Genomic DNA, 10,580 nt, shown 5'->3' on the forward strand with positions numbered 1-10,580 from the left:
TTTGCATATCTCATGGGCAACACAGTGACTAACAGTCTTCTACATAAACAGACCAGACAGACTATTAAGATAAAGCAAAGCTGTACATGTATTTATAACTGTATAGTTGAGTTAACTAGATGTTCCGTAAGTATCTATCTACTCCTGGGATAAAGAGCCTGTACTTTATCGATTCATCTGTAGATGGCAGTGATGGCTTGAGTGATAACAAACCACCACTGGACATAGGACACAGTGTTGGTTGGAAGGTTTCGAGAAAACAACATTCATCAACGAGACTGGATGTCTTTCTATGTATAAAACATCCGACTCTGAAAGCATTTCGCTGGATATCCATAGTCTGCAAGAACGTTTGTAAATCTGTGCTCAAAACCAAGTAAGATTTCCAATAAACGACAGAAAAGGGCTAGCATCTGGATCTATTTTCCAGGACTAGCCAGCCCCACAGAGTCTCCCAGTGTCGAAGAAGCTGGGCCTGGCACAATGCAGCCATTGTGAGTTTTGCTCTTTAAAGCCATCCCATATTCTGAAAAAGCCCTCAGCCTTTCAGCTAAACTCAGTACGAAATCCAAGGTTCGGGCCAGAAATCACAGCCTGGAATCTCATCTGCAGCTCATGAATTCACTGGATTTGTTTTTCAGGTAATCATGTCGAGTTTCTGTCCCTCTCTCTCTTGGACAGTAAGCTCATTTCTAACTGCACTGTCACAGGAAATGGTGGGACACCAAGCTGGGATGACCACAACTCAAGATAGCAAACATGTCTTGTTTGGATCTCAAAAGACCTGTCATAAAGGGTGTGTGTGTGTGTGTGTGGTGTGTGTGTGTGAGAGAGAGAGAGAGAGAGAGAGAGAGAGAGAGAGAGAGAGAGAGAGAGAGGGTGTGTTTGTGTGTGTATGTGTGTGTGAGAGAGAGAGAGAGAGAGAGAGAGAGAGAGAGAGAGAGAGGAGAGAGAGAGAGAGAGAGAGAGAGAGAGAGAGAGAGAGAGAGAGAGAGAGAGATGAGAGAGAGAGAGAGAGAGAGAGAGAGAGAGAGACATACTTTTAACCTTTGTCCTAAAAGTCATATAACTATCATTTCTAAGAATACAACTTTTGCATCAAGTGTTTTTTACAAAAACATGCATGTTTCTTATTATCTAGCCTGGTCAATGTGACTCAACAATCGACTGTAGAAGCAGATATGACTGGTTGGGAGACCCAAAGACAACCACTCAGCAGACACCCAATGAAGCAACATATCCCTACCCAGTCAACCTGTCAATCAGGATTAATGCTCACACAAACCTCCCCTCAGATACCAGTCTCCTCGTCACTGCTGAAGCTGCTAAATTGTAAAGTAAGCTATATCTGTGAGCGAGCAGAGGCGGTAGCGTTTACGTCTCAGGATAAGTTTTGGAATACAACACCGAAGACGGCACTTGTAACGATTCAGTAGCGCACTACTACCAGAACCACGTCCGTCTCGCTGTTTTCCTGCGACAGTCGTTCAACGTTTACTAACCTACCTGCGTAATAAACGATTATATTTAAAATACAAGACTGACAGTATACGCGAGTGGGATAACATGTCCGAAATATTACAATTGACGGGATTGTTTTAATTTCCGCTGGGTTCCTATATGTCTTGAAACTTCGACTTGGCTGCACAAGATAGTGGTAGCATACGGATAACTCAGAAAAGCACTTTTGAACTCTGGTCTGGCAGGGGGGGGAAAACATCGAGATTAGAGGTTTACCTTGCTTGGGTCCCAAGTGCATACAAACGCGTAACAAAGACGTTTGGTTACCCAAGGAGCTGAAGCAAGATGGATTTGAAGGTTTTGGGTTCTATGCTGTTTTTCCCCATTCAAATGATCTATTACATAGTCAAAGCAAGTGTGTTGTCACTGCTACCGAGCACAAGAAAAGACTTGAGCCAAGAGATAGTTCTGATCACCGGCGGTGGAAGAGGCATCGGCCGTTACCTGGCCGAGGAGTTTGCCGAGCAGGGGGCTAAAAAGGTAAATACAACAACCAAATTGAAAATAACAACTATTTGTGTCGATATATTGCATTTTATAACGTATGATTATTCGTTTATTATTTTGCTCATCAATGTTTGATTTAATCCTGTAATTCATCAATAGTTGGCTTTGTATAACTTTCTGATCGGGACACTGTTAGACACTATTAGCTTATCACACATTATGTATGCATGTGTACGGCTTATTTGCAGTGATTACATTCCGTCAACAAGGAAAGCAATCACGTTCAGAACTTTGTTGTTTCCAAGTAATTTTGACTTTAGTATTTGAAGGGGTTTGTTAGTCATTATTACATATTGTTCTACCCCACAGACTCCCATATATCCCACTTTTGATAACCAATGCTTGGTGCGTGACACACGCACACACAAACGCACACACGCACACACACACACACAGACACACACACACACAAACACTGTCTCCTTCCCTTGGAGTGGCAGGTACACAGTGAGTGCCAAAAGACATGAGTTCATCCTCTTGTTATTATCTATTGTTTCCTGTGTGGTGGGAAGGCAAGGGTCATGACCTTCAAGTAGTCAGACCAATGAGATTGCAGGACACTGACCTCGATATTTGGTTTTGTGGCCAGGGCTCCAGAACTCTAAGGTCTCTGTCTGTGACATCATCGTGGAGCATCAGCAAGACTGCCTGACAGTGACAGATACACAGTCTAGCCGACACAACACTTGTGTTCACAACAGATCCTTTATCACATGGATGCCAGCATGGCGAACCTTAACCCTTGTGTTGTTTTAAGGATAAAAAATGACCCTCCACTGTATTAAACAGCAGAAAACAGCCTCTGAAATGTGATGACTTTCACTAGTGACCCCAACATTAGGTTAAATATCACCTTGTTGTCATATTTCCATGAAAGCTGAACAATACCAGGGTATATATATTGTCTTAGACTGTGTTTATGGCAGTTATATAAAATAATTCATACACCACAAGGACATACACACAATGAAAAATGTAGATTACTGTATGTGTACTACTGACTGAAGCCTTGAGGACACATTTCAGGGTTTCAATAAAAAGTGCTGTCCTGATTAAATGCAGTCTTTTGCACTATGAAGAGGGAAACCCCAGCTATTAATGAAGTTTGCGATGAATTACATGTTTTTTTCATGCAAAATAGATCTGGGGTTTCAAATTCAATTAAGCTGATTTATTTGAAGGGTTTAGTGAAGATGGGTCATTTTTTTACCCTTAGGACAAGGGGAGTACATATTGTTAATACTACAATGTTTAATCATGTGAATTGAGATACTCTATCTATGCTGAGTGTTGGTGTGAATGTAGAGTGCAGTCTAGAAATAAATTGAAAGTACATTTCAGTATCTCTCACATGAAATACCACATCATACATTTTAGTCAGCTGGTGTCCAAGGCTAGGTCTGCCAGGACAATGTAACAACCAAATCGGAGGTATCCAGCTCCATAGCCTTTTACTTGTGCTTGATATGAACCAACCCACTGTAGCACGACAGCTTGTTTCAGCAGCCTGCCTCACCCATCCAAAACATGCACCCAGACTATTTTGTTTGTTTGTTATAAATAGCCTGCCTCCACCACACCCTCCCTAACAAGGAGTAGTCACTTAGGCTTGAAATGCCCCAGTGAGTGCTCTGACGGCAGAGCTGCCAGGGACTCAGCCTCGGTCCAACCACAGGCCCCTCTGGGAGAGCTCTCAGCCCGGCTGTGTAAACCAGAGCAAGCGAGCGTCCAACATGCCAGCTTAACCACACCATGTGTTTGGTTAACTCTTAGATGGATTGTTTTCGGAAAAGTTTCAGCAGGGAACAGTGAATCTCTCTTGACAGACAGTGATGCGATTATCTCCGGACATCAAGACTGTACATGTTTGACAATCTACTTAAGATGCTAAAATCCCTAGTTGTGGATGTTTGGTCTTTTTCTTCGATACCTGTTGTTGTGGCCGTCCAATAGGTGAGCCCTCTTATACGCACATACACACACACACACCGCTGTCCGAAGACTGGCGGTAGAGGCCTCATTTTCAAGTGAATGACATCAGCCTCCGTCTTCCTTTCAGTGCCATATCCCCAGGGGGAACAGGGGAGAGGGAAGCTGTGGGTTTTAAAAGCTATACTTTGCAGCTGCACAACAAAGGATGTCACCAGGCCTTTCAGCAGCTCTATTGTTGAGTATTGTCAAGGTGTGAAGACCTTGAAAACAACACCTGCACTAGAACGCCTCACAATTACCTCCCTTCAAGTGAAGAGATGCTGAGAAAGAAATGGGGCATTCATCAATAGGACTAGGTCTTTGGAACACTCAGAGAACGACTCGCCCCAGTTTGAGGTACTCTGTGGCTGGAAAGAGCTGAAAATAGAGAGAGGGGGAGCGAGACCGAGGCATATGAAGAAAGAGGGAGAGAGGGGGATGCAAAGAGAGATGGGTATGAAGAGAGGGGTATGGAGAGAGGGATAGATGGGCATAAAGTGTGTAGCAGTGGGACGTTCGTCTAGGCTAAGGAGTTGTTCCAGCAGGGGCTTCAGAGGAATGGAAAAGAGCTTCCACAGCAGTTAAGCTGACTGATTCACCACTGGGAGCAGACCTATTAAATTGTCTCTCGATGGTGTCTTTGTAACTATAAATATATAATGATCGTTCATGAATAACAGGGCGATTCTTGGGTCTACATTTGGCATTTCTATCTTTATTGGGCCATATGTTTTGACGAGCTATTTTGAACAAAATAGTCTTAGTTTGGTCACTGTGTGACTGTGTGTGGATGTGTGTGTGTGTTGGGGGGAAGGACGGAGGGAGGGTAGGGGGAGGGAGGGAGGGCAGGGGGGAGGGAGGGAGGGCAGGGGGAGGGATGGAGGGAGGCGGGAAGCACACTGCTCCCAGCTGGTTATTGCCCTACATCTGACCCTCCTGTCTCCACACTAATTAGACGGCGACAGGCGACTGCTTCCTGAACTCCTGATGCCCCCTCTGTGCCCCCCACCTCATCACGTCCCCGTCCCCCCACGCCCCTATGTGTACACCCCCTCCCCCCCAGCTCCTCTATGTCCCCATCTCTGCCTCTGTTCTTCTACCCTCTGCTCTCTGTGTTTCCCCCACCGCCTTTCCCGTCATTGCCCCATCTGCCTCCCCCCTCTGCTCTTCTGCCTTTCCTCTTTATGCCCCTCCCCTCTCTCTGCCCTTCTGCCCCCACCCTCTGCCCCTCTACCTCCCCCCTTGGCCTCTCCCCTCTCTGTCCCAGCAGCGCTGGGTTATTGGAGGGCTGTGTGGTAGGACGAGGGCCTAACTTGTCCTACCTGCTGCTTGATAGAAGCCGCTCCATTCACAACCAGTAACATTTGTAAACATAACAACGGAAAGGTTCTCGGCTCATATATATTCTTTGTTGACGCGGTGCCCCCTCAAAGTAATGACTGTATTCTCTCTGGAAAACTCTGAGGGACAGAGAGCAATCAGAAAGTGTTTTCTTACCTTTTCCACTGAAGGGCTCTCTACTGATGGTAATTTGGTCCTCCATTGTTTGCCCTGATGGGCCTGTGTTTTGAAGCCAGTGATAAGCATAATGAATTAAATAACAACTTACCAGGAGAGACCTGGCTAAGAGGGCTTTTTAATGAGAACTGTCAGGTTTGTTTGTTAGGCTGAAATCCCATTAAAGGCTTTCATTCATTTATCAAGGCTGGCTGAGGGCCTGTCCAGTCTTCCTCATTACTCTGGCTGAGGTGCAAATGAAGCAAATAGAAAGCCGCCTGAAACAAAGGCTGAGGAGAAGATAAACTTTTGGAGGCTAGCCTTTGTCAAAGCCCCGTATATAATATAGATTAGACTTGGCTTTTGCTTTCCCTCGGTCTGAACCTGCCAGCACACAAAGCAAGCAAACGTTTCACTCCCCGGGCCTCTTTCCTGCGATGCTGATGTCAGCACGATGTGAGGGGAGCTGAGGCTTCAACACGGTAGGAGGAAGGATGGGAGAGCTGTGCTCCAGACGCTGGTTTCTATCGCAGCGCTGAAACCTTCGCACAACAGTTTGAGGAGTGAACGTGCACACTTGCGCCACTCACTCACACACACACACACACAGGATCGCTTTCCAGAGGACTTTCCGTTCAAATTTTAACCTTGGTCACTGGCAACTAGCCAAATCCCCCATCCCCCCCCCCCCCCGGCCCCCAGACTCCGTGACCAGTAGAGACTTTGGGGCTCGTCTATCCAGCAGGCCGTGTAATGTCCCCGAGAATGCGTGAGTGTGTGAGAGATGACCAAGCCTCACCCCCTGATTTCATTACCTTTCCCTGACCCCAAAGACTGACAGATCTAAGTGCCCAATCACCGGCACCCCTCCTCCTCCCCCCCGCCCCCTCCACACACACACACACACACACACAGCTTACTCTCTCGATCCTCCTCTCCCCTCCTCCCTTCTCCCGTATTCCCCGGTCAAATGACTAACCTTCATTTACTCCGCCAGCCCATAAAGAGACAGTCCATTCACACATCACCCACCCCCCACCCCCCGACCCCCCCCCCCCCTCTTTAATCCGACTCTGGGTGTCTGAAAACACCTCCCTGTTCTGTTCTCTGGCCGTGAGAAGGCCTGCCCTTCCTGTAGATGTTCCCCACACCTCCAGCTCGTCCTTCTGTCCTCCGAGTCCAGCCGTGAACTCCCTGACTGGCACGTTCAAATACATCTGGCCTTGTTCACTGAACCAGGAACTTGGCATGCAGATCCAAAGTAGCTCCTCTTAGAGCCTAGACAGGATGGAATCTAATAGCTTGACTTTGCTGATATGTCTACACAATACTCATTTATATTTCGGTATGGGTTAGGTCTGATTATTACTTTTCGTTTTTATTTTATTATTGTTGACATAGTTAGTATATGGTACCTCAAAATAACTAATTAAATGATACCTATCTAAATACAAATCTTACAAAATAAATGGATATAGCTTTTACGTTGTTGGTAAACCCTGGACCACCCTGCCTGTGTCAGGTGATCCTGTGGGGACGGACAGAGAAGTGTCTGAAGGAGACGTGTGAGCAGATATCCCTGACAGGAACCGAGTGCCACTACTTCCTGTGTGACGTGGCCAATCGCGAGGAGGTTTACAAGCAGGCCAAGGTGGTCAGAGAGAAGGTATTTATAAAATGTTCTTTTTGTACCTAGTATGCATAAATGCATAAATGTAGATTCCTAGCTGTCTAGATTCCTAGCTGACTAGATTCCTAGCTGACTATATTCCTAGCTGTCTATATTCCTATCTGACTAGATTCCTAGCTGTGTTCTTTCCTAGCTGTCTAGCTGCTCCATCTGTTGCTGAGGTCAACCTCCAGTAGAAATGTCTGGATGAGATAAGAGTGTACAGTATTACCATGGCTCAGCTGCCTTGCTACTACATGTAACTCCAGCCTCTTATGAGAGGAGGACGAGTCAGATAGCATCTCTTTGAGAGGGGGATGAAGGCGATGTTTAAGTGAGCGTGGCTGTGACGCTGTTCCCAGGTGGGGGACGTGACCGTGCTGGTCAACAATGCAGCGGTGGTGCATGGGAAGAACCTGATGGAGAGCGACGATGACGCCCTGCTGAAATCCCAGCACATCAACACCATGGGCCAGTTCTGGGTAAGAGGCTGAGAGCGAGACATGTGTTGTAGTGTGTGTGTAGGGTGTGTATATGGGGTTTGTGTGTGTAGGGTGTGCGTGCGTGTGTATATAGGGTCTGTGTGTGTGAGGAGGGCTTCCCCACTGTAGATTGGGATTATCCTTCTGCTAAAAAGGCCTTTGCATGGTTGACATCAAGCGAATGCCTGAGGTTGGTGGTGATGTTTGTGTGTGTGTGAGCGCTGCTGTCAAGTCAGTCCCTGCTGGGTTGAGGGTAATGTCAGGGTATTTCCAGACTGTCATAGATCACAACACATGAGAGGGCCTCTTAGGCGCATATTGTGCCTCCCTGTGTGACTGGAGATCAAACAGACATATTGTATGCAGACAGAAACGCAATTACCAGCTAAATGGAGGTGGAAATGTAATCTGTGACTCGGCTTTGACCCCATGCTCTGTCTCTCCGTCTCCCTCCCTCTTTCTCTCTCTATCCCTCTCTCCTTCTATTCCTCTCTCTACTATCCCTCTCTCTACTATCCCCTCTCTCTACTATCCCTCTCTTTACTCTCCCTCTCTCTACTATCCCTCTCTCTACTCTCCCTCTCTCTACTATCCCTCTCTCTATTCTCCCTCTCTCTATGCTTCTATCCCTCTCTCTCCGTCTCCCTTTCTCGATCCCCCTCTGTCTCCTTCTTTCTGTCTCTTTTTCTGCCTCTCTCTCTTCTTCTCCCCCCTCTTCTCTACTTCTCTCTCTACACCCCCGCCCTCCAGACTACCAAGGCGTTCCTCCCCAGGATGCTGGAGCTGCAGCACGGTCATGTGGTGTGCATCAACTCCATCCTGTCTCAGTCTCCCATCCCCGGGGCCATCGACTACTGCACCTCCAAGGCCTCGTCCCTGGCCTTCATGGAGAGCCTGACCCTGGGCCTGCTGGACTGTCCTGGGGTGGGCTGCACCACTGTGCTCCCCTTCCACACCAACACAGACATGTTCCAGGGCATGCGAGTCAGGTGAGCTAGGAGGAGGTCTGGTGTATACGGAGGGGGTCAGGGGTCACGGTTTTTAATGTGGAGCTTCAACTGTAGTTCTCGGGAGTTCTCCAGTTCATCCAGCTGTAGTTGGATCTCCACGTTCCTAATGACGTTCTCAAGTTCATCAGCTATACAGTATTTACTGTATTTATACTCGCGTACTAACTCGATGGCGTCCCTGCAGGTTTCCCCAGCTCTTCCCTCCACTCAAGCCCAAGACGGTGGCCCAGAGGACGGTGGGTGCAGTCCGGACCAACACTGCCTTCCTCTACCTGCCCTGGAGCATGCATGCGCTCGTCTTCCTCAAAAGGTAACGCTGCTTCCACTCCACAGAGCCCAGATGAAGACTCCAGCTGAGCCTCCATGCAATCTGGGGGATTATTTGTGTCTTTTTGCGTCATTGTGCGTCGTGTTGTCATTATGACCTGTTTGCAGTCCTTCCGCTGTCTTTTTTTTATCCTTGATTTCCTGCGGCACTTCCCAGACTTATTTGGGATGAACAGCTTCTGCTCAGTGGACACGTGTAAATGTTCGACGTCCTCTAACTGTTATTTACGTCCCCTCCCTCCCTCCCCCCCCCCATCCATCCACCAGCTTCATGCCCCAGTCAGCGCTTGAAGAGATCCACAGGTTCTCCGGAAGCTACACCTGCATGGACACGTTCAAGGGGAGGACGTGAGGGAGGCTGGGGCTGAGAGGGAGAGAGAGGCTGGGGCTGAGAGGGAGAGAGAGGCCAGCCAACACCATGAACCATGGGTGGCGGGGGGGGGGGGGGGGGGGGGGGTTGGGGGGGTATGAAAGGGAAGCAGTCATGGACTGGACTGGGACATTGAGCAATGCTGGAGGTCTCCTCTTAACTCGGTGGCAACGACTCCAGACACGACTCCAGAGAAGATGAAGATGTTCTTCAGAGCGTGTTGGACTCTCGCCAGGTGTCATTTCTGAGATTGGACGTGTAGCTCGGACGACCCCCGAAAACCTTCTCACTCTGAAGCCATAAATCAGTTGGAATAAACCACGTTTCGGGAGGTTTTCACACAAAATAACAAACCGGTTTGTTTCTGCTACTTTTATTCTATGTGTTATGTGTCTATGTATGATCATGATAATAAATAAAATGTGTTTTAGAGAATTGAGATGTTGTTCATGCAGGGTGGAGGAGGGAGGAGGTGGTAGGAGGAACAGGAGAGGTGTGATTGGAAGGGGAAACATGGTAGCAGTAGTTGTAGTTGGTACTTTATTCACCCTCAAGGGGAAATTACGGGAAATGTTAAACCTCATCTTATTTCATGCCAACCGTGGAATCACTACCCACCTCACGTCCTGGTCAGTTCTTAAAAACAATCTGTGTGATTGTTGGATTTCCTCTCAAAATGGGTCGATGTTGGAAGTTGGAGGAACTAAAATGGCGTCTTAACTATCTTGAATCACTTTAGAACTATTACCTTTGACATGTGCTATCACCTATATAGTTAGATGGGCTTAAAGACAAGACTGACAAAGGCCTCATTTTCTTCCCATGAGTTCTTCCTGAAAAGATTATAAATGGTGTTTGTCCACATATATAAAGTTCCTTTATTGGGACTTATATGGATTATTGGGAGTGCAAACTACATGGACCTAAGCCCCTACGCAGCAACCCAGGTGAGATTCTGGCTCAGGTCATTTCTCTACATCTTCCTCTCTCACTCTACCCCACATTGTCCGTCATTGGAAGAAGAAATATTCAAGTATATCTTCCGAAAAAAGAAGTTCCATGATTAGGATTTGCTGTTGCTTTCATCAGCCAGATGTCTTGTTGTTTCTCGGTCTTTGCAGTGTTTCGTCACATTCTCTGCTTGCAAAACAGTTTGCAAATAGCAAACTGAGGAACTGGGAATGTATTTATCCATAGGTCATGTTGTGAAAAGCAGAGAAAGGTTA

General features: G+C 47.1%; 1 protein-coding gene across 1 annotated transcript; it reads left to right on the top strand.

Moving 5' to 3' along the window:
* The first annotated feature begins 1,204 nt into the window (after window positions 1-1,204).
* dhrs3b (dehydrogenase/reductase (SDR family) member 3b) lies at window positions 1,205-9,391 on the top strand. The gene is made up of 6 exons (XM_062461651.1): window positions 1,205-2,001; window positions 7,019-7,162; window positions 7,528-7,647; window positions 8,398-8,636; window positions 8,842-8,967; window positions 9,252-9,391. The coding sequence occupies exons 1-6, from the start codon at window positions 1,807-1,809 to the stop codon at window positions 9,334-9,336; spliced, it is 909 nt and encodes a 302-aa protein (XP_062317635.1). The 5' UTR covers window positions 1,205-1,806; the 3' UTR covers window positions 9,337-9,391.
* Window positions 9,392-10,580: the final 1,189 nt, after the last annotated feature.

Source organism: Osmerus eperlanus, chromosome 1 (genome assembly GCF_963692335.1).
Source record: "Osmerus eperlanus chromosome 1, fOsmEpe2.1, whole genome shotgun sequence".
Lineage (NCBI taxonomy): Eukaryota > Metazoa > Chordata > Actinopteri > Osmeriformes > Osmeridae > Osmerus > Osmerus eperlanus.